Source organism: Chlamydotis macqueenii, chromosome 21, assembly GCF_036417535.1.
Source record: "Chlamydotis macqueenii isolate bChlMac1 chromosome 21, bChlMac1.mat, whole genome shotgun sequence".
Lineage (NCBI taxonomy): Eukaryota > Metazoa > Chordata > Aves > Otidiformes > Otididae > Chlamydotis > Chlamydotis macqueenii.
Window position 1 is genome coordinate 5,391,563 of NC_141576.1, and position 26,580 is coordinate 5,418,142.

The 26,580-nt window shown below is 43.6% G+C and overlaps 3 protein-coding genes across 5 annotated transcripts in view; 2 read left to right on the forward strand and 1 right to left on the reverse strand.

Annotated features, from left to right (window-relative positions):
- Positions 1-1,706: 1,706 nt before the first annotated feature.
- Positions 1,707-9,520, forward strand: CENPS (centromere protein S). Of its 3 annotated transcripts, none has more exons than XM_086764574.1 (6): positions 1,707-1,832; positions 2,109-2,232; positions 2,597-2,630; positions 3,303-3,369; positions 4,400-4,567; positions 6,696-9,520. In XM_086764574.1, exons 1-5 carry the CDS (start codon positions 1,722-1,724, stop codon positions 4,553-4,555), a joined length of 492 nt encoding a protein of 163 aa, XP_086620700.1. In that variant the 5' UTR covers positions 1,707-1,721; the 3' UTR covers positions 4,556-4,567; positions 6,696-9,520. The 3 variants fall into 3 exon arrangements, with proteins under 3 accessions (XP_086620700.1, XP_086620699.1, XP_086620698.1); XM_086764573.1 differs by lacking the exon at positions 6,696-9,520 and adding an exon at positions 5,097-5,902; XM_086764572.1 differs by lacking the exon at positions 6,696-9,520 and having other exon boundaries at positions 4,400-5,028.
- On the reverse strand, positions 8,696-12,955 carry DFFA (DNA fragmentation factor subunit alpha). Its single transcript, XM_086764571.1, has 6 exons — positions 12,839-12,955; positions 12,268-12,429; positions 12,021-12,151; positions 11,019-11,208; positions 10,469-10,623; positions 8,696-9,738 (listed from the first exon to the last, which is right to left on the reverse strand). Exons 1-6 carry the CDS (start codon positions 12,933-12,935, stop codon positions 9,535-9,537), a joined length of 939 nt encoding a protein of 312 aa, XP_086620697.1. The 5' UTR covers positions 12,936-12,955; the 3' UTR covers positions 8,696-9,534.
- An 838-nt stretch (positions 12,956-13,793) lies between these two features.
- Positions 13,794-26,580, forward strand: part of PEX14 (peroxisomal biogenesis factor 14) — a 78,318-nt gene continuing 65,531 nt past the window's right edge. Inside the window, exons 1-2 of the mRNA XM_086764656.1 lie at positions 13,794-13,905; positions 19,788-19,835. Coding sequence (XP_086620782.1) covers positions 13,870-13,905; positions 19,788-19,835 — 84 coding nt within the window. The 5' untranslated portion in view covers positions 13,794-13,869. The remainder of the gene's footprint in view (positions 13,906-19,787; positions 19,836-26,580) is intronic.

Consider the following 26,580-nt stretch of genomic DNA (forward strand, 5'->3'; position numbering starts at 1 on the left):
ACTCATAACTAGCAGTAGCTTGGTTCTTAAAAATTAATTCCTGGGCGTTAATCTGCATGCAGCCTTTCACGCTGTCAGCTCTGTTCGTTTTTTTTTAAGAAAGGCTGAAGGGTAGGATGGATTGTGGAGAAACTTGAATGCAGGTCAGGGGTGTCAAGACTGAGATTCCTGTCACCAATCCGTTCTCCCTCCAACTGCTGTTCCCAGTTTTAAGCTCTGGCATAAACTGTTGGCTTAGCTGTGCATTTGCACTCTTTTCCCCATATCTCCCTGCTTCTTTGACTCCTCTTCCCGTGGAGCAATTAAAAATACCTGCAATAGTACGCAAAGTTGGCCCTATTTGATATCCTCTTCCTGCAATCCCACTGCCAGTCATCTTCAGGACTTGGAACATTCACCTGGGCGCCTGCACCTTTTTTGTTCCTCAGAACTCTGAAGTGTTAAATTTAGTGCTGTGCACTGATTTTTATATTAATGTTTTGCTTCATTTATTTCTACTGAGACAGTTAGCTACTTAGTTTTCAGTTTAATATCTGTATAATTACCAAAATACTACTTTCCATTTAAAGCAATTTTTCTGCAGATTATGTTGTAAGATTTAGGAATTCAATAAAATAAATGTATGACAAATTGCAGGCACTAGGGATAACTCGAGGGTCATGAACATTTTAGTGGTCAGTTTGCCCCAGCAGAACTGTGTTAGAAACTACCGTGGTGGACAGTAGGAACAGTTTTGCCAGTTTATTGTGCGTATAGGCGCTGCGTTTTGGGGGAAAATGGGATTACTCCCACCAATCTATTCTAGTGCTGAGAAAATATCTGCTCTATCTGGAATCCTGTTGTGCTAAAACCTGATAGCTACTCAGTCAGAGTTAGCATGTGCCTCGCTGGGTTTGTCACAAGCAGTGCTTGTTCGTTAATCCCATTTGGAGTGAACCCGTTAGGGATAAGGGCAGGGACAGTGCTGCGTTACATCCCTCTTACCAGCTTACGTTTGGTCTCTGCCGGACACAGCCATTAACTCCCAACGTTTCACGGTCCAGGCGGCTGCAGAACCCGAATGTAAGGTGTTTGAACGGGATGGTGCTGTTATCGCTGCTTACAACCAGATCTTGCCCAAGGTTGCAGCCTCACAAAGCCTTCTGCAGACCCGCGTCCCGGCGGTCTGTCCGTCCCGTCCCTACCGCGGGATGTTTGTTGTGCTAAGGAAAGATGAAGCAAAAAATAAAGACAGTGAATGGGATAAAGGTAGACAAGAAAGGGCATTAAAAAAAAAAAAAAGGATTAAGAGAATAAAGGAAAATAATTGAAAATTAAGGACAATGAACTAAAACAGAAAAAAAAAAGTAAAAAGTAAAGGTGTAAAGGACAGACAAGAAAAAACTGAAATTCAGACAGTGAACTGGATAAAAGGAGAGATAGAACATTTGAATAGTGACAGGAATAAGGAAATAAAGGAAAAAATAAAAAAAAAAAAATTTTAAAAAAGGGACAGCAAACTAAAACAGAGACATATAAAGTAAAATTAAAAACCAACACGGTGCACGAGAGACAAGAAATAATTCAAGAACAGGGATGGGATCTTGATAAAAGTAAGGACAGAAACTCGAACAGCCCCGCTGGGCAGCAGGCACCGCGTTCCCTCCGCCCCCCGCGGAGCGGTGACCCCGCCGGTGCCGGTGCCGGTGCGGGTGACGCTGCCCGGGGCGGGGGCGCCCAACATGGCGGCGGCGCAGCCCCGCCCCTCCGCGCTGGGCGGGAAACCCAGCCGGGCCGCTGAGGGCCGCGCCATGGAGGCGGAGGACGGCGAGAAGCGGCTCCTGCTCACCCAGGTACGACGGGGCCGGTGCCCCCGCCCCGGCCCTACCGCCCCGGCCCCACCGCCCCGGCCCCGCGCCCACCGTGCCGGGGCTGGCCCTCCGCGCCGCCGGGGCACGGCCCGGCCGGGACAAGATGGAGCCGGGACGGGTGTGGGGCACTGAATGATAAAGGTGGTGTTGCGGGCAGCGTCGGGGCCCGTAGTCCTTGTAAAGAGTTGCGATGGTTTAGGCAAGAGCCGTTGCATCGGTCTGCAGAGGGCTGACCCCTCACCGCCTTGGATCTTTCAGAGGCTGAAGGCTGCGGTTCACTACACGGTTGGCTGCCTGTGCCAGGAAGTTGCAGAAGACAAAGAAGTGCAATTCAGCAAACAAACCATTGCGGCGATTTCAGAGATCACCTTCAGGCAGTGTGGTACAGAAGTTTGCATATTATCTATTTGTTCAGGAGCAATTTCTGGAGAAAAAATGCTTTTTAAAAAATAGCACTGGAATTAGGTATCACTGGTGCATTGTTTCTTGCGTTGTGTTTTTAAAAGTACAATAAATAGTTACTCTATTTTTCAGACTTGGAAAAAGTATTTAAATGTATGTGGAAATATTGTGTGGGCCACCTGCCTGTGCAACAGTGCCATGTAGTGACAAGTTACGGTCGTTTCTCATAACTAACTTGGATAATGTGCAGTTACACCTTTGTAACAGCTAGAACTGTGTCATGCAGCTCTTTCTACTCAAGAGTTAGCATTTTAAAATATGTGGCATCTTTCTGTTTTCTCCAGAGAACTTTGCAAAAGACCTCGAAATGTTTGCAAGGTAGGTACTGGAACACTTGATTGTTACAAAGGTTTTGAGGTTGTTTGGGGTTTTTTTTGTTTGTTTTTTTTTTTTTTATTCAGTTCCAGTAACGAGATAATCTCTAAAACATGTCTTGTAATTGAAGTTTTAAAGGATTCTGTTGGCTGATTAAATAGCAGCTATGAAGTTAGGAAACAGATATTCCCTTGCAGACTCTTCCTGGTCTTGGAAATTTGTTTATGTGGTACAAGTGATTGTTTAGATTAGTGACTGTATGTATTTGTCAAATGTGTTGATATCTAGTGGTACTGGGTGGTTTGGGAGTGACAGATGGTTATTAACATGCCTGTGTTTCATCTGGTTGCTCCAAGGAGGTAAGAGAAGGATTTAAAAGGAGTGAAAACTTAACACGGTGACTGACTGGCAAGTAAGAGGGAACAGAACAGACCAGTGGTGCTTGACCTTCTGGTTGCTAAATTCTACTGTTTTTACACAGGAAGTGTGGGAATTTAGATGTACACATACAAACTTGTAATACAGGTTTTTGTGCATTACAGCTGGAAAAGACAGGCGTGTTTGGTTTACGGGGTCCCTATTAAGCCCTTTTAGTGTTCTGAACTAGATGCTGTATGGCCTTTTACAACCCATGCTGGCAAACACATTAAGGGGTATTTTTTAAATTTTATGCAGGCATGCAAAACGAAGCACAGTCACTATAGAAGATGTGAAGCTTTTGGCTAGGAGGAGCAATTCTTTGGTGAGATTCACTGTATTTTCTGTCTCACAACATCGTTAAACCTATTGGTTAATCCTTAAGAGCATTTAAATCAAGGCTATAGATAATGAAGCAACTGTTGCTTAAGCCGTTTCACTGGCTTATAGATGATGGATGAGCACAATCCAGTGATTTTAAAATTTTCATCTTATTTTACTTCATGACACTGTGCCTCGCTGTGGGAACACAGATCTGATTGCAATTCAAGCAGCAATGTTCTGGTTGCAACAGAGCTACTGAGGTTTTAAGTACGAAAGTGCAATAAACAGACACATTACAGCACTGTCAATCTTAGAAGTAAATAACCGTCTTTTTCCTGATGTTGTGTTTCTTTGTTTTAGCTTAAGATCAGAATAGCTTGAGTCCACCGTGCAGAGCCAAGTGTCTTAACATTAACACAGGGGTGACTCACACTACTGTGTTCTCTCCTGTGCTGATCTGTATGGTCTTCAGTGGACTTAAATTCACTAATGTGTTAAGACATACCTGTAAATGCTTCCTGAAGAATACTACTTCCAATACTAATTTTAATTTTATGTGAGGGATTTTTTCCTTCCATCTGTGACTTCAAATATGCAAAATGAACTTGCCTGAGAAGGCATAGTAAATGCTGGAGCTCAATTTTGTGTTCCTAACTATCATGTGCTGTTTATGTCAAGTGAGTGCAGAGGAATCTTGCAATTTTTCTGTACTCAGATTGTATTTTTGCAAACTACAACTCTGAGTAACTGCTGATATTGCTGTCTTGGTTCTAGAGATGGATGCAACATACATTTGTAAATCCTAGTCTTGCCAGGGCATTTCAGTATCTGAGGATATCCAGGTTAGATTGCAGGGTTTGTGCAGGAGTTAAAGCTAGTTGATGTTTGTCAGCCTTTTTGGAGTGTCTGTTTGGTTTTTTTTTTTTTGTAGTAAGAATTTTCCCTGTTAATTTATCTTAAGCATTTCTCTCTAATTTCTCATTAATAAATGAAGCTCCTCAGTAGATGACTGAATAGTTTATTGTTCCCAGCTAAAGTATATCACCCAGAAGAGTGAAGAGCTCACATCAAGTAACATGGAGCAAAAGGAGAAGAAGAAAAAGAAATCCAGTGCAGCTAAGGGAGGGAGAACATCTGGGGAGCATGACGCAGCTGTGACTGAAAGTGAAGATACCAACATGGCATGACTTACCTTTCAAGTAATGTTTCTGGTCATTTTCTCTTATTATCCTGAGGAACCCCAGTTAGCCTAGTAGAGATTCCTCTTGCAAGTCAGCAAGAGTAATAAATCTTTAGGTTTTTAGGTGAACGTGATTAGTTGGCTTTTTTTTGTTCCAAAAATGAAAGGTCTGTCAGATTTCAGTAAAGCTTACAGCCAAAATGCCTTAATGGCTCACAAAAAGGTGTCTTACTGTTTTTAAAAAGAAAATCCTTTAAATAAAAAGTTTAATGCAAAACATTCTCACTGACTGTAATACCCCTCAGTATGTGCAGCTCCCTCCATGCTGCTACTTAGTTTCTCCAGTAACTGTTTGACTTCCTCCTCGCTTCCATTTTTGATACTATTGCTTAGGTATTTTGAATATTTTATGTTTGTTTAAATAGCCATCTCTCTCACTTGTTGTCTTGACAATTAAAATATATTTTGTGTCACTCTTCACCTGTGATGCTGCTGGTGTACAATCTTCACTTTCAGTAAGTTGTGTTCCATTTCTAATTTCATTATAGCAACACGGCGCCGGAGTGGTGGTCAGCAATGGGTCACCATTGCCCTCTGCTGGGCTGACAGACACTTACCAAATGCTGGTGATTGAAAAGAAGCCAGACATAAGGTATTAGATAGATACAACCAAGCTAAATGAGAAGGCTGATTCAGCTACTGTGTGGCAAACTGTATAAAGCAAGCATATCCTTGCCAAGGATAGTCTAAAACACACAGCAAGAGAGGAAAGACCTGAACAGTTTCTCTTGCTCAGCCCTTGACTCATGACACAAGCTCTTCCCTGAAGCCACTTGTTCCTTCCTGAAGGATGCAGCTTAGGCCAATGCCCCCAAACAAAGTTTAAAATCATCAGGTTCTCATTTTAATAAGGCTCGTACCTTAAATACTACCCCAAGAGAAAGAAGGATGACAGAATATTTTTTATCACCTTTGAGAACTTCTAGGTGTAGCCTTGCTCCTTGTTGAAAACCCATTATCTTGAAAGAAGAGTGCACTTGGAAGTCACTTGGAAGAAAAGTAGTGCTCTGGACTCCTCACACGTGCTCCCTTTTATTCTTGCTCTGTCCATGAGCTATTGGACAGTAGTTTAATCCCATGCCTTTTGTAGGCTGTAACTATCTCAATGTTAATCAAATAAAATCAAGTGCTGCAGTGTAGAAGAAAACAGGAATGAAGCCCCATCTCTGGCTCTATACAGGAAATTTTACACAATGACACTTTCAAATACCCTTCCTTTCGCGTATTTCAAACTGTTCCACTTTCAGGGATGAGGTACCTTTTAGAAGAATTATTCTACTGACTGGTGTAGCCTAGGTAGGCAAAAGGTTTTTCTTGGTGCTTTAAGGGAGAAATCATCAATGTGGTGCTGAAGACCATTGATTCGTTATACTCATGCATGGCAAATCTATTGCTGAAGAAGGATTTGTTACAAGGTAGGTTTGTCTACTTGAATGTATTAAAGGCTTTAACTCAAGGCTTTGATGGTCTAAAATTTTTACCCTGAAAAAAGCGTAATGGCAGCCACCCTAGGTTTTCACACGTCTTCTGGCTATGTTTTAAACTTTCCATACTGTATCCCTTCCTCTTGAACACCTATACAAAATCCATCCTCATGAATCGTGGGCAGGTCAGTCACTCTGTTCCAAAGTTCAAGCTTCTCAAATATTACAGGAATAAGACCAAGGAAATGTTGATTTTGGCACAGTTAAAGTGTCTGTGCAGCTTAAATAAGCTTACGTGAATAATCATACTTCATGTCTACGAAATGTAGATCTAGTTCAATGTTAAGTTAGATTACAGAGCATGTTGTAGGTGGACAGCTTCTCCTGACTTGCATAGGTAAGATAATGATCGAGTATCTTTTGCTCTTATCCACTGTTCTGTCTCTAAAGGAGCAACTTCTGTAGAGGTCTGGTTATCAAGACACGCACAGTTCTATTTGATTTGCTTCTATTGTTTATCCTATTCCTTTCTTGGGTAGAAAATTTGTATTTATTTCACAGGCCTTTAGAAGCATCAAGCTTTTTAATAACATAGTAGCTGTCTTTCAAGAGGAAGGCCTAATGGATTTTTATTACACAGCTTACCTTTTTTTTTTTTTTGAGGTCATGAAGCCCATTGTATCAGGAAGAGAAACAACGTGTCTCAAAGTTTGTTAGCTCTGCTGTTCTCTGTTGTCCTCAGCTAAAATCTCCTGTTACTTCCTCCCCAGACATGCATATACACTACTGGTTTACAGAAGGTGCTGGTCAACGGCTACAGATTGTTTATTGGAAAGCTTTGTGATTATTTGCTGTGGAAATGTTAGATCTGGCAGCAGCTCTGTTATCACCAACAGGAAATTCTAGCTACGAACTGACTTGCAGAATATAATTATACTAAAGTGTAGACTAAAAACATATCAATTTATACAGATAATTGTACTCTTAGGTTTTAAAATGTCATTAAATTGAGATGTTTCAGCAGTTTTCATCCTTCTTTGATTGCACTACTGAAAGAGATCCAAGAAGCAATACATAAACTTCACCAAGAAAAAAGGGATTTTTTTAAATAGAAATTACAGGATGATATGCAGCATTGAAGTCCCTTAGCCAGTAGTTAATTTCTTCTCATTTTTCATTGAGACTTTTGAAGGATATTAACTGTAACAGAGCTTTAAAGAGAGTTAAGTATTATATACCTGCTCTTTTTGCAAACAGTAGTCAGTATTACTATTAAACTGCCAGCTCAGCTTTAGGATAGAGTATAACTGCAGCTCCTATCAGATTATGAGAATCTGATTTTTTTTTTTGTTAGATTAAAACAAAACAATTAAGACAAAAGTAACAGTTTAAATCATACTATGCTAGGTCTAGTTGGTAATTTGAATTCTGTAACATAAGAACCGCAGCATTTAATAATTTACAGGCAAGTAAATGGCTCTAACCTTGATAACAGAAAAGAGGAAAAAGCAGCAATGAAAACCCTCCATTTTTTTTTCCTTAAGGCTAGATTGGAAGGACCATCACTGCCTTCCTACAAGAATGATCAGCATGGTCTCTGTGACTCCATCTCAGTGTTTGCCTGGAAGTAGGTGAGTTAAATATTCCTAATACACACAGGATTGAAGTAATTATGCTATCTGCTATTTTAAGTAGATGTGAAAAAGCTACGGGTAAAAGCCTTCTTTCCTCTTGTACAGCTTGAGGAGTGGAATTTTGATTGCCAAGGGGAGCTTGAAAAAAGCAAAAGCATTGCAGCTTTGAGCAAGACTGAAAAACTGGTTTATAATTGAGAGGTAATCACAAGCTGAGACATAAGCTCACAGAAAAAGCTTGCTGACAGCTAATTTACTCAATGCACGCTATTTCAATTGGTAGCCAGTGTAATTAGCTTTGAGTGCAATAGAGCACGCTTCAAAAATTCTGTTAGTGCGCAGCCATATATGCTGTTTCAGAAACACTTGAACATAAACAGCTTGTAGTGAATTAAAGCAGCAGGAAACCTTTTTACCTGTCAATGGCCTACAAGGTCAGAGGTGTATATTGTATGAAGCAATTACTTGCCCTAGCAAAACAGACTGACTCAAAAGTTGACTGCAAGCTTCCCCACTAAGTCCAGTCAATTCCCATGTGGGTAGCTTTATCTAAGTACTTTTGCTTAGGGTAAAACCTGAACTGTTTTATTCGTTACACTGGCAGTCTAACTTTGAGTGTGCCCTAATTCAACTGGAATGTCTACATGCAATGGGTTCATCTGAACGCCTGCTGTAGGAATATTCATCATTTGGCATTCTGTACCGTTTAAGGTTATGTTCAATGAGAGGGTTTTGCATGATAATAGAAAACATTTGTACTTACGAAAACTTTCTCAGAAGTTTCAGCTCACTTTTCAGATTTTTTGCATATACATCTTCCGTTCTCACATGAACGGGTTGTGCCAGGTGAGAGTTCTGGTGCACTGTCACCAGTATGAACACAAATTCTACCTAAATACTGTGGGCAGGTTAAATAGAGAGTACTTCCATATTTAATTTCTTCTTCCTCTATCCTTAAGGTAATACTATACTTATCAGCACGTTCTTTAATCATAACAGCTGGTGGGAATATCAAAACTAGCCCAACAGTACGGTAAAAAGGTTTTAATGATATTAGAAAAAAGACTAACAAATTAAAAAATAAGCTAGTTAATACAAAAGCATCATGATACTACACTGATTATTAGGACAGTGACATAGACAGGCCAGATTCAAGCCTCCCCGCAGCTGTACAAAGCAAGCACTTCCACCTTTGCTGTGTTTTACAAGTTAGTGCTTACACCGCACCAAGGGGCAGGAGTTCCTTACAGAAAAAGCACAGAAGTTAAAGGACTTTTAATTTACTTCAACTGATGAAATTAGCATGATAATTCAAGTTCCTAGATCCCAGGCTAGAGCTTAAAGCCAGACAGCAGCTGGAAAAACTGCACAGTGACAGCTTAACTAGGCCAAATCACAATAAACCCTACCAAAGAATGAGCGCTCTGTGTTCAGTGAGCATCCTCTGACTGCCTTCTTTCTGTTCATTGACTGTGCCTCAAAGTGTCTTCCACGAGGTTCTCCATCCTTTTCACTGAAAGTGGTGGGAGGACAAAGTAAGCAAACTGCCTGGGGCTTCAGAAGCTAGATCCATCATCATCAGATAGAAGTTTCTGGCTTCCAGCAAGGTATTCAAAAGCTGAACCCTTAGATGCTGTGTTTAGCAATACCATTGTTCTAGTATTCTGCAAAAAGTCAAAATCCCTTTGGTTACACACGATTTGAATCATCACAGGAGTTTAAGCCTCAGGACAATGTCCAGATCTTAGCTGTCTATAGCCAGACCACAGTATGACCAGCAGACTATGGCTCCCAGGATATATCTTTGTTTGTATTGATTCTAATGGAAAAAAAAAAAAACAAACCCCAAAACACGCAGCACTGCAGTCTTATTTTTTGCGTTTTGAACTAGGCCAGTCTCCCCAGGGTAGTGTTTTCTTGCCCTTTGACGTGCTCCTTAGGGAATGCAAAGTCTGCACTTGTTGTAGTCGCTTGGAGAGCTCCTGATCACAGGCTTGCTGCAGAGCTTCAGCTTTCTGCTTGTCCCATCTTAGAGCCGAGGCCAGGGCTTGTGTGTCTTCTTTCAAGACCAGCTGTAGCAAGACAGATTTCTAACAATGTTTTCTACTGATGCTCCTCCACCACTAACCCCTCTGCCCGCACTGAGAACAGCAGTAATGAGACTCCTGTTTAAGACTGGCAATTTGGTATTGAAGATGTTCCCAGCTTCCCTCATCTATCCCGTGGGCCAGTGGATTTCCAGTATTCTACCAACACTTAGAGCTTGAAGTTATATTCAGATGTTCAAAAGAACAGATAGCAGTTACTTAGTTTCTACAGCAGGGAAAAAGTAAGAGTAGAAATCCATAGTATTAGAAAGGACACACTTTCTAACGGTTAAAGTTTACGTAGACTTTCCTTTCCAAGCTATGGGTTTATTTCCACTGTTTTCCAAAATAAGGAGGTTTTTACTTTGATTTAGGATGTAGAAAATAAATATAGATATATCTGCATATGAAGAAACTTGCTGGTAAGACAGCAGAAACACTGGCTGACTACGATTTGACAGAGACCAAAACCAAAATTATTTTGTGGGTTTTCAGAGGACAGACTGGAGTACTTGGAATAGTGTCAACTGGCTATTCCAGAGAAGCTCCAAGCAGGGGGTAGCGTTACTGAGGAAGAGAAACGGATTAAATCTCACCACTTTGAGACTGAAATATATTGACATTAGAGGGTCCAGAAGCAAGGACTGCTTCCCCTATAACCTCTCTCTCCAGAGGGAGAGATTTGCCAGAATATGGTTACATCATTCTCACCCACCTCTAGATCTTGACTGTCCAAGCAGAGCTCTGGAGCAGGTTTCTCTTTCAGAGCAGCAAGGATCTGGTCACTGAGCGTTGTTTTGGCTGAAGTGCCTGTGCTGCTGGTACCTGTGTCAACCACATCCATCTCCTTTCCTGGTACAGTCTCAGATTCTGAAAAGTAGCAGAATCATTATAGCCTGTGACAAACACAGGACAGAAAAAGTGGCCTGGACCGCTATGAGGGTTTTGAGATTAATAAAATAGGCACTCTATCTAGGCTCATCCTCTAACTTAAGAAATCCGTAATGTTAAAGATGACTATGTGATTTAAGCTTTTCCCTCAGTATTCTATCTTCCAGCCTCGTGAGAAATGTGACACAGCAGTGAGAGGACTCCTGGTCTCGCCCAGTCAGAGAATTCTTACACTATAGCAGCTTTACATCCACCACATGAATAGCTGCTGAGCAAGTGACTCACTCCAGTCCTTCACTCTGCCTTATTTATTCCACTCAGCTATTTCAGGCATCTCTGAAAAGCTCCTTCTCTAGTATCCTAATGCTCCCTACCTGCTACTTTGCTTAAGATACTGTCTTCATTTTTCAAGGCCTCTAGGTAGAGTTCCAGGAGCTGTCTTGACTGGCGTTCTTCTTCTCGTCTGTCCAGCACCTGCTGCAGGGTGTCCTGCAATACTTGGATTTTGGTTTGACTTTGGGCAAGTTCTTCTGCCAGGTCTGAACGCGGTACATCAATAAGCACCTTAAAACAATGAGAGCGCTCTTGTTACACGGACTGATGGAGTAACGCATTCCATGACACTGATTACAGTACAAACAGCAAGCCTGCTGAAGGACGGAGCCTCCACCTTCATGAAACCCTGCACGTTTCACAAGGTTTCTTGTCACAGCAAGTCAGCCTAGTTATGAGAGGCTGTAGTGGCACTTCGCCACCCAGCACTCCTTACCAGAAGCCAAAAGGCATCCAAGAAGGTGTGGAATCGTGTGCATTGTTAACAGAAATCCTGACAACTCTTGGCAATCAAGGTACCACTTCTTAAGAGTGCGCAAGAATACACAAAGGAAAGCCAATAGCCCGGCACTTGGGAAGCTGCACGTCGCAGGAGAACAAGGGGCGCTGTCACCATGCCTCACCTCACAAGGTGTTAGGCAGTCAGATACTCGAACTGATAGCTCTGGAAACTGGCAGCAGTTCTTCAAACCCCTCTGGAGCAGATTTGGCTCGCTGCTCAGCCTTCCCTTTTGACAAATTACAGTGTCTGGTTTTAAGGAAGGAGCCCACCTCAGTTGCCATTTGGCCAAATCTTGACTTTTTGCCCTCCCACTGCCAGAACTGGAAAGACATTGTGAGAGACAATCAATGATTAAGAGCATCCTCCCCAGACACTTCCGAGGGTTTCCCTTCAAGGGGAAACCTGACTCTAGCACCACAGCCAAACAACAGCAGATTAATTAAGCCTGAGATCTTGTTCACTTCACTGTTCTCTGCCATCTACTGAGATAAATGGATGTGGGCAGAGCCAAGGACAGCAATTAGAGGTCTTCCCACTGTACCTGGAGGTCTTCTTCAGACATCAGGATGATATTAGACAGGTCATCCTTCAGTTGCCTGGCCAGCTGCTTCCACTTCTCTGCAGCACTGTCCACTTCATCCGCAGACTCCGAGAGCCAGGCTGTTCCACTGCCTGACACAAGAGTCATCGGTTTCACGGGCCGTTCCTGACCCACCCGAGACAGCTTAATTTCACTGAGTGTATTCCAGACGCCCCTCCCCTTCCCCGCTCCCTCACCCGCAGAGTACCTAAGCTTCTGCCAGACCATTTCTCATTCTTGGCCAGCGCTACAAACTTGGTGTCAGATGGCAGACACAAGAAGTAATCTTCATCATCCACAATGGTGCCATCTTCTGCCAGTACTAAGGTGATGGGCTCCCTGGCTTTGTCGATAGCCAGAATGCCACTAGCTGCAGAACAGAAAAAGCACTTAATGAAATAATAGAAGTGACATATGCACTGTGCTTTTATTACACCCATCACAAGAGACAAGCAGCTCTTAGTAATTCAGGCCAGAGGCCAGGACCTGTCTCCACCCAGCTCTGCACATCAGCTCTTTTTTTTTGCCCATACTCGCGTGTTTCCCCTCTAGAAATTAATATTCTTCACGCAAACCCTGAGACACACCTCGAAGAAGGCGCGTTTCAGTGAAACTACTCCCAGACGGTTGCTCCCCCCTCCCCTTGAGGACCCCCGGAGTCCTGCCCTCTCCCTCCCGGCACGGATCGGCCCAGCCCCGCCACCAGCCGCAGGCGGGCACAGCGGGGAGAAGGGGACCACCCGACCCCGCGCCCCCCCGGCCGGCCGGCCGCCCCTCACCCTTATCGCGCAGCTCCCGCAGGCAGGAGGCGGCCACGCCGTGCTGCTCCCGCCCGTCCCCCCGCCGCACCAGGCACCGCTTCAGCGGCGCCGCCATGGCCGCCGCCCGGCCCCTCGCGGCGGGAAGGCGCGGTGCTCGCCGGGACGGGCCGCGGGGCGCGCTGGGCCGCCGAGTCCCGCGGATCCCAGCCCCTTAAGGGTGAAAATAAGAATTTTTTTTTTTTTTTTTTTTTTTTTTCTTCAGTAACTCTTTTGGCATGCTGTCCGCTGAGGCGTGCGGCGTGCTCAGCCCTGCGAGCGCTCCTTGGGTATCCCGTCGCCCTCCCGCAGAGCCCGCGTGTTCGCGTGGGACGCTGTAAATCCCATCTGCCAAACCCTCCCGGGGCCTCGGCCGCAGTGCAATTGTTTGTACAACAAAGCAATAGGACGAGCGTGCCTCGCTGTATCCAAACAACACGTTCCCTCGCACGCTCGGGTGCTGGTTGTGAAATTATAATCTAAACAGAAAAAGCACAGGCACGCAATAAATCGGCCCTGGCACGTACCGGGGTGGCTCCGTGGGGACGGGAACGCCCGGGGCTGCCAGAGCGAGGAGCGTTCCCGACGGCGGCTCCTGCTCCGACCTGTTATTTGTGCCTCTCAGCTGCCTGCTAGGAGCCGTAAAAGTAAAACGGCGATGAATGACACCCATGGTTACACCTGCAACACCGCCCAGACCAACGCCAGTTTTGTCAACTGTCTTTTTCAGGCAAGGAGAACTTTCCTAAGGACACTGCAACCCACACAGTCTCGCAGCCTGTGGCTTGCTCTCCTCAGCCCAGAGCCGGCCCACTCGCTGGCTCCTGTCCCGGCGGGACGCCGCAGAGGCCGGAAACTCATGGCAGGAGTGGTTCCCCATAGGGCGCATCGGTGCTCCCGCGTTCGACTCGTTCTGCCTGCAGCGCGAGCCAGTGGGGCCGCGCGCGGCGCGGGGAACGGCGGTGAGGGCGTTCCATCGGTCGGGTGGGGATGGATTAGCCGGGCCTGGAAAGATGGCCTCCTCGGAGCAAGCGGAGCAGCCCAGCCAGGTAAGCGGGGCCGGCGCTCTGCCCGCTCGGCTCGGGCAGCGGGCGGGCGGGCGGGGCGGGGTGGGGCGAGGGCGCCGCCGCCCCCGCGGGGGAGCGGGCGAGGCGGGGGCACCGCGGCCCTACACCCCCCCCCCCCAACCAGTCGCCTCCTCTTCCCGCCGCGGCGGGGGGCGCGCGCGGCAGCACCGGCCCGCTCCCCCCTCGCGCCCCCTTCACCCCGCGCGCGCGGCCTCGCCGCCAACCGCCGCCCGCGCGCCGCCCCCGCACCAACGGTCACTGCTCGGCCGCCGCTGCGCCCCCGCCGCGGGCCTGTGGCCGGCGAAGCCCGGGCGCCCTGGCGAGGGCACCGGCACCGGCACCGCAGGGAAGCGCTGGCCCCGCGCGGAGACCGGTGACTGCGGCTCCCCGAGGGGCGCGTTGCGCTCCCGCCTGCCCCTGTGCGGCCTGGCGCGGGAGGAAGGGCGAGGGGCTGCTGCCCGGGTGAAAGCGCGGTGCCTGTCGCGGCCGGGGTGACGGTGTCTGCTGGGGAAGGCCTCCTGAGGGGCTCCGCGCCTCTCGGCGTGGCTTCACCCCGTGGGCCCGTGGAGCCTGGGGGGAGCTGGTTCTGTAGTTTGGCATCCTGCCCTGGGCCGCAGCGAGCTGACGCGGGGCACGCTTTGCCCAACAGCCAGGTGCGGGTCTGACTGGAAGAGCTGCTCAGGCCCCTCGACAGTAAGCGTGTTTTCATTTTAGGGTCCGTATGGGAAACTCAATAAAGCACTTGAATGGGGAGGGGAGGCAGAAATCAGAAAGAGAAAGAAGGCAGTTTATGTGCCAGGTGGGTTTTGAAATGAGGTGCAGTACCAGTTTGACAAAATGTTGTTTCTGCCTTGCAACTGTAAGGGAGAAAGGTCCTTGAACTAACAGCGTAAGAGGGCAAAACAATGACAGATGTAGTATAAGCATTGTCAAAAACTGAATGGGAAGGGTGAAAGAGACATGAGAGTTTACTAGCTTGAGTGCATGCTCAAGAAACATACTAAAAGCTTGAGTTATTTTTAAACTGGGACATGAAATGAATGGAAGACCTAGGAGTATGAGGTAGTTGTATATAGTGTAGGTTTCCAGTCACTTGCACTGGCTTGCTCATGATCCAGGGTAACTTGTATTTCGTTGCAAACTCTACAGACCTCCCGGCAGCTCTCCCATCTCACCGGTACCTCGGACAGATTCCTGAGTATGGGATACCAGTGGCATTTTGCAAAATCCTTTGGGTGGCCACAGACGGCCCTCCTGCAGCACACAGGAGATGAAAGGTCTGTTTCAGCAACAGGGAAGAAAACAGAGCAAAGTCTGCCACCAACATGCTTTTGTGTGCAATCATTCAGATCTATCTGGATTTGACTGAATTGCTGTGAATCTCTCTGTTGATCCCTTTGTTTTGAACTGAGGAGGCTGAGTTTGTAGGGAACATTGTTGAAATAAACAGAAATAGAAGTACATTTAATAAAATTCACACTGACTAACCAGCACACATCTCCTAGACTGTGAAAGGCCAAGTTACCGAACTCACAGAAGGCTTGCTGGGCAGTTTTGTATCAGCCACGTGCTTTCATCAGTTGTAGTCTGAGGTGCAAGCATTACAGTCCATTCCTCATGCTTCGAGTGAATGCTTTCAGAATGAGGAAACCTGAAACAACCTGCGACTGATCCGTAAGCCACTTGGGCAGTCTACAAGGCAGTTGGCTGTAGGTTTCTGAGAAAGAAATCTGTTTAATTGGCAAATGCGGTAGTCTGAGAAACATTCAGGTTCTCTTGAATCTGGATACAGTGCTGCTTTATCTCAAAAGAAGGCTTGAAGTTTGGGAAAATTTTGCTTATTAATAGGCCTCATAAATGTAGCCAGAGCACCCCCTGGGTTTTAAAATTAAGGACGTTAAGAAAGTCACTCTGTCACTGTCTCCATAGTGAAAAATGGGAATGGTAACTCTTACCTCGCGGGTAACGTGCAGAGTTTTTCAGGCATTGCTTGTAAATAACACAGTGGAGTTAATGCTCGTGCTGCTTTCTAAATCAGGAAGAATTTGAGATAAGATAGAATATCCAGTCTGCAAAGTTAACTTTTCACCACAGAGAGACTATTTCGTGTCAGCTCCTCTGAGGAGGGAGGCGGGCTGAAGCTGCTGTGGGTGAAAATGGTCCATTAACTGCTCCCCTGCCGGATTCTGTCACGTTGTATGCAAAAATGCTGGATTCTCAGGCAAATTAATTGCACCCCTTTTGGCTCCTGGCCTGTTGTGACTTCGTTAGGGGCAGAGTTTGTTTAAAGGGCAGCTCTGGTGGTCTGCCTTGCTTCAGGTATGTGAGGTAACACTGAAGGTCAGCTAAAGGGTAGCCACACTAATATTTATCCCTTCCACGCATGCACCAGGAGCAGCCCTGCTTATATATTAACTTTCCTCCTTCCCCACCTTGTGTGCTTGTCAAGGGTTGTCCTCTCTGTCCAAGCTGTCAATGCCTGCTGATGACAGATATCCCCATCTTCACCGTCTAGTGCGTGTCTTGCACTGGTTACACATTTCCCATGCTGAGAAGTGTTTAGTACTCTCAAATTCTGTTGGCTTGAATGGGATTTGAGAGAATCTTGAAGCTTTGGCCGGAAAAAAGGGAGTGTAATTGAAGAATATGTAGCACAGTAGTTGAATTCCTAAGGGGACAATTTTGGAATAAAACAAAACAATGAATATATTTTTATTAGTCTACCAGAACATAAATGCCACTCCTCTTATGCAACCATTGCAGATTTGACATTGTTATCAATGCATAGAAAAACTTGTCCCCATTGCACACTAAACATTTAGAGAAGTAACAAAAATAAATTACTTTCTATCACTGATTATGTTTGTTTATTTATTTCTAAGCATTCAACATAAGGCTATGAGTAGTAGCACTGCCTCGCTTAACATGTTTATGTTTGGGTCCTATCATGTTTCCTACTACAAATCTAGTTAGTTTAGATGTTGAAAAGGGAGTGTCAGATATCTTTTGGCTTATTATCTGTTTTCCTTAGTTTAATTTTCTCATTCTCATGAATTAATATGTTGCCTCAAGCATTGTGGGAAGGGGGGAGTGTTGCAGCTCAAATGAAATCATTTATGTAGATGGAATTATATTCTAAAGGTAACCAACATTTCCACCAGAGATTTAAAAATACTTCATTTTGTTTAGAAAGCATGTTCCTTGGGCCTTTAGCAATGTCTTTACTAAAAAATAGACAGAAGAAAAGATCCCATCTCTCTGTTACTATTCCTTAAAATAATGGGAAGAGCAAGATGATGGTGTAGCCTGCGAACAGAATTCCCAGGTTGCCCAAATCTTGTGTGGAGTGACAGTCCGTAAATAACTAGTGCAGCTCTTTAGGGCAGAACATACAAGCTCTAGTACTTAGGATGCTCTGGGAATTTTCTGAGGATATGAATTCTGTGGTGGTTTCTGTCTTCCACACATCTGTAGCTTTTCTCTTTGCACTGTCAGCTTAAGTAGTTAAAATGCTTTGAATTTTCCTTGAAACATGCTACAGAAGAGCAAAATGTGATTATTCTCTGAAAACAACAGTTAACGCAAGTGGCTCGATGAAGCATTTCAATGGAAATATTAGCTAACAGCTATAGGTACTTTTCTGAAGTATTCCACAGGAATTTTATCTGTGCTGCTCTTTGCCTCTTCTAAGCAGTTCTGACCCTGTGCTAACTGAATTTGATGAAAATATTTTCTTTGACTTCAGCGTGCTATGAATCGGGCCCAAATATTTTAAAGTATTGGCCATAGCAAGATACCTGTGTTAGTCCTGGGATTGGACTGAAGAAATAAAATAAAACATAGGCATCAAATAAGTTTATCCACAACCTAAACAGGTTCAGTTAACTTCTTAATAAGTCGTGCAAGCCATATTCTTCTGTTGATTCTCATATGTTTTCCATAATTTTTGAGGAGTGGATGGATCTTGAGGCTGTTCATTATTTTTCTTTCACCCAGCTATAAAATATTTGAAAGCAGGTGTACTATGCATATGAAAATGGGAAGCCAGTGGTAAGGTTGAAGAGAGAAGTGCCTTTTTCTTGATACCACATAGCATTGTCTCCGCTACAGACACACCGGGCAGTGTGACTTCCAGTATGGTGTTGAAGCTGGTATTTGCAATGTTTATGTCAAGTGAATTCTTAGTGGCTGAAATTTTTGCGGATATATAGTGGAGTAACAGAAGTGATGACTGCACTTGAAGAGCCTAAGGGCCTCTCTGGAGAATCACTGCCTGGCTCTGAGATCTGGCTGGCCCCTGGTGATGGTGCTTGTGTCTGGAAGTAGCTGAGTTGCAGTATATTTGAGTTTCTGGCACCCTCTTGTGGTAAATACTTATTTTTAGCTGTATTTTTTGTGTACGTTGTAGATGGGGGGAAAAAAGATACTGTGGAGGTGTGGTATATTGCATAAAAGTGATGAATACAGTTGAGGACAAAAAGCCACTTAAGGACCCTGATGCTATCACTTCAAATTTTTATCTTTCCCTATACTCAATGAATAGGATCTTTTTTCTCTAACCGAGCCTCAGAATTTATCTTCATTACTAATAAAACAGCTTTTTTTTTCTTTTTTTTTTTTTTTTTAACCATTGAGGTAACCAGTATGTCTCACCTTTCCTAAGATTAAAAAACTCAGTGAAGGGAATATGGTACAGACCGTCTTAACATCATGTGAATCCCCTTTGAAAGTAGATGGTGGACCAAGATAAGTTATTTTATGGTGAAACTTCGGTGTCTCTACCTTGGGAGAGTCAATACATGCTAGTTACACAGAGAATGAACTGCTTTTTGTGGCAATGAAGAGATGCCCATGCTAAAATGTTATATGTGTTCTTGATGACTGAGTGAATACGAGCGAAACTGCAGGTGAGCTCATATCAGGGTGGAAGCTCCTGATTTAAGTCTAGTCTAATCTGTGGCTTACTGTCCTGCTTTAATAAAATAGTTTCACTTTCCTCTTGTAGGGTGCAAGGTAGGGTGTTCAGCATCAGCCCTAAAACTACATCTCTTAAATATGTTTGGGAACAAGGATAGTACTGGTATTGCTGACTTTTTGTGAGGTTTAGTTAAATCATGGTTGTTTTGAAATCTTTAGAAGAAGAGTGCAGAAAACAAAGGGTGTGTTACTGGATCATGGAAGTGGCAGAAGCTCGGTGTCAAATTAAGTTTAATCCTTCTAGAGAAAGCGAACCATGGGATCAGAGTGAGGTACTTCTGCATCTACTTCAACAGCAGTACTTTGGGCTTCTGCAGTATTTCTTCCCTTTAGTATTGCAGAGTTCTTTGCAGATGTCAAGTACGCATCAGGTCCCTTTGAGACAGGCAAGTTATTATCCTCATTTCGTATATGATGAAAATGTCCTGTCTTATACCATGTCTTATACCTGTCTTATACCACTAAACAAAACCACGATACCATGCAGTGTGGCAAATGTTGCCACGAGGAGTTTAGCAGAGGGAGTCCCAGTTTCATGCTGCCTTTGTTCACTGCGCGATGTATTTCAGGATTTGAGTTAGGGAGAACATTTCTTCTACGGCATCTCTCAGTAGTCTCTCTGGCTCTTAACTGCTGTCTCCCTAAAGCAAGTTCTGCAGATTCTGTGAATTCTGTTGTTTTAAATGGGGACTGCTGGAACTAATTTTTTTTTTACTATGATTCTGACCTTTTTGTCTTCAGTCCATCACGGAATTGCTACTGGCAGCAGAAACAGCTGTGTCTGCCTAAATCCCGCTCATAGGAAGAATGGTCTTAACAGACAAGTATTTCTAACTGTCTCCATCAGGTGGCAATGTAACCTCACTCTTCTCTTTTTTTTTTTACAGGCTGGCTCCTGCCCTGCAACTGAAAATGCAGCATCTCGGGAGCCCCTGGTAAGTTCTTCAAGAAGCAGCATGTAATTTCTTACTGATAATATAATATACATGAGTTGTTCTCTCTGCTGCATCATTTTACATCCATTGTTTTGCTTTTCTAAGGAGCTGGTGCTTTGTGAGGAAGGTGCCTTGTGTTGCCCTGCTGTTGACCTCTGAATTCTGACCTGTAGCCATAAGCTCCTGTGTCTCTGGGGTTACACATGGGTCACCTAGGCCACTGAGTTGTCCTTGAGCACGGACTGCCTATCCTAAGTGTGTGCAATGTGTGCTTTTGATCAGTGCTTATCTAGTGAAAAGTCTGAAGAAAGACCTGTACAGCATAATTTAAACTGAGATTCTCAGTGCTATTTTCTAATGAAAAAACCCCTCTGCTGCTCAGAGACTTCCTTCAAGCTGTTTTTATATTCAGATGCACTCAGAGTGAGCTTAGAAGTGTTTGGCAGCTGGCAGTGCATGTGATCCAATGTTTTCACTCTAGAACTGTTTTGGAAAGAGCTCCGGGATTTTTTTGTGTGTGAGGATAACTAAGAGAACCCTGTTTTGTTTCCTTTTTTTATGGTGACGCAGAGTGGGAAGTGAGCCACCACTCTCTGGAGTGGCAGTATATATATATTTTTTACAACTTTCTTCTTTTCTTTTTCCTTCCTCTTCAACCATCTATAACTCAGTCAAAACCTTGCCAGAATTCTTAGCCTGTGTTACTGTCCTGAACATATAGATCTCTAATTGAGTTTCTTCTCTGGCTTTCATTTGGTGACCATAGTGAATGCAAGCTGTGGGAAGACTCAAGTACGTTCCATAATGGTATGGCACTGGCACATTAAAGTGTTTTTACCTTGTAACTCTTATCTGGAGAACTGAGGAGGCAATTTTTAAAGGAGGGATGTGTGTAAAGACTGTGAACTGGGAAAGGTCAGTAAAGTGCATCTAATGAAAGGACTGTTCATGAATTCTGTTAAGCTCTGCAGTTAAAATCTTGTAGTCTAGTAACACTGTGCCATCCCTTAATTGTGTAGACATCTGTACCTGAGATTACTTGAAATTGTTACTGACGCCATGTACTTTGTGATGGATTTGGTGGTTTGGGTTTTTTGGGGTTGTTCCACCATCCCCCACACTCGCCCCTTAGGAAGGTCATTGCAGGCAGCAGAGCATCACAGCTTGTGCTGGTCGACAGTTTGTTCTCTTTCTCAAGGCAGATTCTAACATTATCTTTGATTTAATTAATTTCTTACTTGAGAATTGCTCAGAGGAAGCACATAGCAGTTGTGTATCTTTCTGTATATTCTTACCATATAAAAATATTTATACATTTAAGCACTCCAACATAAACTTTACTCTCTCAATGGTGAGTCTTGCGTGTGAGCTAATTAGAGCCATTTGAAAGGTGGAGGTTTTCTCCTTATCTTCCCATTAATTGTTTTTTTTTTATACTAAACTCTCACAGTCTTTGTCACGTTTGCTCAGGAGTCGTTATTGCTTCCAGCTGAGTATCTGTAGAAGCACTATTAAATGAGCAGTTCAGTTCTGTGAGCCAGATGACCTAACTTCCATCACTACTGTGGCTTCTCTGTAGCCGGGATCATGCATGCTGCCTTCTGATGCATGCAGTAGATCTCAGTCCATAAAGCAGACTTGCAGGCACATGGAGCCACGTCATAAAAATGTTTACGGAAACACCAGAACAAACTGTGGCATGAATCCAAAAAATGGCTCTGTATGGGAAAGCCATGTGCTCAGGAGTATCATTGCTGGCTTCAAATCTGGTGTTAAGCAGTTGAAGAAGACTTACAGAATCCAGGGGAGGGAGAAAAGAGTCTCATGACCAAATTCTGCTCTGTACCTCATCACATTCTTTTACTTAATTGGTGACTGAAAGTACTCAGTGCTTCGTAGGGCTGAGACCTGTTTGGAACATACCAGTGGTGTTATGCACAAGTATGAGAAAGCAGTACAATTAAAACATCTTGCGTTCTATCAGCAGATGTGATTATAGACTTCGACTGGTTTTATGTTGTATTGGTGATTCTAATGGGCATTGTATCCTACAAGGTGCTAAATACCTTCTGCTCTGTGCTCAGTGGCACTTTCTGCTCTGTACTCTGTATCCCTGCAGCCTGCTGCTTTCAACAGGAATCCAGGAGAAGCAGTGATTTCTAGTTGTTTGCATGACAACTTCAGCGTTCTGCAAGATTATGTGGCAGATGCAGTCTGACATGTCATATTGTGTCCTGCATTTTGGGTCTTCAGAGCATACCTTGCTAAGGTTTATGGCCTTACTGAGACCTTCAGAATGGAGCCCTACAAACTCATGTCACACTCCTAATTGCTCTTTCTGCAACCCCCTTTGATGTTTTGAGCTACCAAACTGAATAAAAGGGACTCCACGTCCATGTCGTTAATCCCTTGAGTTATCCAATGTCCTTACAATAAACTGTCCCAACTGAAAAATACTCCCTAATAAGAGGTCATTGTGTTACAATACTGACAGTGGAGAATAAGTTGGAGGGGGATGGGAAAAGCTATAATTTTTGCAGCAGAGAGCGGACACTCATTTCCCTAGCTGTCGGTCTTGGCCCATTAAAATTTGCAGTGTAGCTCCATAGTGGGAAGTGTAACCTTGTGTTAGCAGAGTGTCAGCATCTCGCTCTGCTGCTGTTTACAGCCACGTTTGTCATCGTCAGTGCAGGATCAGCTTCTCCTTGAGTCCAGCTTATCAGTGAATACACTGCATCCCTTTCTGCTTGTATGTGCAGCCATCTCTGATTATCCTCTGAACACTTGTGGAACTGGAATAGGTTTGTCTTTGTAGCCACTCCAAGCAAAGTCCTGGGGTGGGCAGAAGATGTTAACTACATAGGACAAAACCCCTTTCCGTGAGGTTAAAGTATTAGAAAATTCCCTTTTCTTCTCATATATTTTTTTTTTCTTTGGTCTCTTTAGTGTAATTACGTAGTCTTTTCTGCTTCTCTTTAGTTTATTTTGTCTCTCCTTAGCAGCGTGTCGTGGTTTTGTTAGTGAGGGGGGGCCTAAGGTGGTGGCTTCTGTAGGAAACTGCTAGAAGTCACTCCCCTTTGTTCAGGGGACTTGGCCAGGACTTGTAGTTTTTTAACCTTACTGTGCTGCTTTTGAGATGTTTTCAAGAGCTCAAATATGCTTGCTGTTGGCCTTTGCTTTCTGCAGGATCTGCTGCAGTGTAAATTACAGCTATGAAGGTTATATTGTGAGAGCCCCTTGCATGGGCTTGCGTTGCAGGAAAAACGTAAGGAAGCAGAGCTTGTAAGTGAGACCTTTCCACATGCTGCTTGTTTGTTGTGTTGTTTGTTTTTTTTTTTTCCTGCCACAAAACATACTCATTCCCTTGCTGGTGCTTGGTATCTGGAAGAAGTACTAGTTGTAAATATAAGAGTACTGGCTGTAAATATAAGAGTGCTAGCTGTAAATGTAAAACATTCTCTTGGTTTCTCATGAAGTTACAAAATCCTTGGATCATGGTATGAGGAGCAGGGTATCTTCTTTTGCAGGATTATTTAACTTTTTTCCTTTTATTTTTAGCATATGCTTTTTCTTTCTGTTTCTTGCTGCAGATCATAATAGTTAGCACTGAAACATGGACATTTTATTTCCTTTTTTACAGGCTGTCAAAAGGTACAAGGTAACTAGAATTACTGTTGCCTCTATAGTAATTTGTGTAGAGTTTGTTAGTCTGTGCTGGAGCCCTCCTGGCTTTTCCCTACCCTCTGTTAAACTGATTTTCAAATTTTTAAGGGTCGTGATAATGGCCAGAGTACTTCTAACACCCCTTTTTGTGCAAACATCATAGGATACACTGCAGATGATTATTGTGTTTAAGGAATATGTCTGTGTTATCTCCATTTTCTAGAAAAGCTAATTGAGATATACAGGTTAACTGTTTAGTCAGGTTCACCCAGCAAGTTGGTGGCATAGATGTGAGAACTAGTCTGTTGGCCTAGTAAATGAGGTTAATTTCTGTTCCAGGGGCTTCATTCTGGCCCCTTTTATGTCTTTGGAAAAGCCTCTAGCTTTGCATGTGTAATACATTTTTTTTTTAAAAGTGGTTGTAGTATACTGCTACTTCTTTAGTTGAGCTTTTTGTATCCGTGTTTGATTTCCTGAACCATCAGTTGAGATCTTAGATTGAAGCCATGATGCTGGGGCTTGGTTATGGGCATATTTAGTTCCTGTACATTTGTTTGTTTGTTTGTTTTAAATTACTAGTTTTCCTTGGAAGTAAAACAGTAAAATCTGTGATATGTATTTATAATGGATAAAACTTTTGAAACTGAAACTGGACAGAGTTACTTACTCTTTTCTCAGCTGCTTGGATTTGGGTGCTTAGCATTCAGTGACAGAAAACAGAATTATTAGATCCTCTCTATTTCGTTGCCTCCTTTTAAACCTTATCTATTCTGTTAAGCTTCCTCTCAAGTAGAGAATGGTTAAAGAGAATTCCATTTAGGTTTCTGAGGAAGGAGCTTTGCAATCAAAATTTTGACTACTTTTAGCCCTTTTTTACTCATGTGATTAGAAGTTGACAGGGCCTAACACTAGCAGTACTGTTGTCTTTAACCATGTGAACAAAACCATGAGTGGGAATAAGGAAAGGTCGCAAAACTGTGCCATAAGATTTGAGAGGCTTGTCGGGGCTAATGTTAGTTGGGAGTACTCAGAATCCACTTTTTATGAGCAAATCTTTGGGCACATTGAGAATCCATGTCCCTCTTCCTCTTACAAAGCAGCAGATGCTCTTTCTACCCTATCAAACCCTACAGAAAATGAGATACATGGCAATTTTTTCAAGATTCTCCTTTGACTGAAATTGTTTTAAATGAAGACAAGAAAGATATTTTCACTGAAAAACTCATACTTTATTTTCTGGAAGACATTCTTACGCAAGGGATACTATGTAGTATTCTTTTAAAATTCAAAGATTTGGTCTAGATTTGTATAAAATGTCCTTTTCGGGAGGACCTTTGTTTCCAGAAATGATGTGAGGGACTGGGGGTGTACTGGAGGACACTCCCCATCACACTTTCGTTTTCCATTTTCCCACTCTTTATTGTTTAAGGGAAGATTTATGCCTGTTTACTGTACAAATTTTCTGTCTGCCACAACGGGTTTCTTCAGAGTGGTGGCCTACACTGAATGATTCTCTAAAAGTAAATCTATCCAGAGGGGATTTCCAGACAGCCAGAGTCACTAGGCAACTAACTTACAGCCCCCAGTGAAACATTAGTCAGGATAATTTACCACTGTCAGCCGGAGAGAGGGACTATCAGCTTTGTGACCTCCCGTATGGGCAGTAACCCTGGTGGTGTGATAATGCTTCCGTTTCTTTGGGAAGGTCCTGAAGGTGTTGCTGTGGATTTCCAGTGCTGAACAGTAATTCTATCAGGCTGTGGAGGTCAATTGCTGTGCAGATTTTGGGCTTATTTGGCCTGGAACAGGGAGCCAGACGTGTGTGACTGCCTTATACGATATCCTTTGGTTTGCTGCAAGGAGAATTCTATGAGTTACTATGCAGACCTGTATTGTGTTTGGCCTTCTGATGTTTGTTATTATTGGGTTTTTGCCTGTTTTTGTCTCTTACTTCTGCCTGTTCATTGACTTATTTTGTTGTTCCTCCAAAATGTACTCACTGAATCTGTCAATTTGTTTTGCTCTGTTGACTTAGACAAATATATTCATATGTGCAAAACACACAGATGCGAATTTACCTACTGAACATAGTTAAAGGAACACTGTCGCATCAAGTTAAATTACCTGTCTGAGGTGAATGGGAAAGCTTTCTTGGACTTCCTTTCAAGCCCAATTTTAAAAGAGGGTGGACTATAATAGTTTGGGATACAACTTCTATTGTAGCATTATATATTACTGTATGCAAGCTGGAAACTTGCAGTAGTTACAGACCAAAGCAGGTTAAGACCCTATCAGACTGCCAAAAAATGTAATAATGGTTTTGCCTGTCCCTCAGAGCTTACCGGCTACGTGACACTTCAGAGCTGGTGTGGAGGCAGCGTAACGACTGGGATACGTACAGTCATTTTCTGTTACTGACAGCGTGATGAGTTACCAGCTTATAATCTCTTCTACACACTTGGCAGAAGAAAGCTCTGAAAGCAATTCCTAGTTGCTTTTCAGACAAACCAACTTTACAGGTCCAAAGACTTTTAAGATGGTTTTTAAATAGTTGTAATACTCTAAGTTGTTCTTTACAAAATATGCAAGGAAATTGAAATACTAGGAGTTAGGTTAGAATCTTTCTTAACATTAGGTATGTTTTGACTTCCAGAGACCCCAGATCTCTCACTGAAGGTAAGATGGAAGCTACAGCGCTTTGTGACACTGGAAAAAAAACACTGGCACCCAGTCAGGAAATACGTAACATTACTTGATATTTTCCCCCTGAGAAAAATGATTTTAATTTTTTTTGTTTGTTTGTTTATGTTCACGTGATGTTTTGGAGGGCTAAACATGCTATACCTACAAACGATTTTTTACAGATCATGGCCTGCTTTGCTGTCAGCTGGCTGTTCTATATCGGCTGGCAGCCCAGGCCTCTGCCTGCTTAGAAAGATTGGGAGCACTTTGTGTGCATCCCAGCTGTTGGAAAGGGTCCCTATTAATTTCGAACAGGTGACAGCACACAGCAAAGAGGTGCCTGCACATTGTGCACTTTGATAATGATGGGTTATTGGATCAAGGTGAGATAATTGTATCA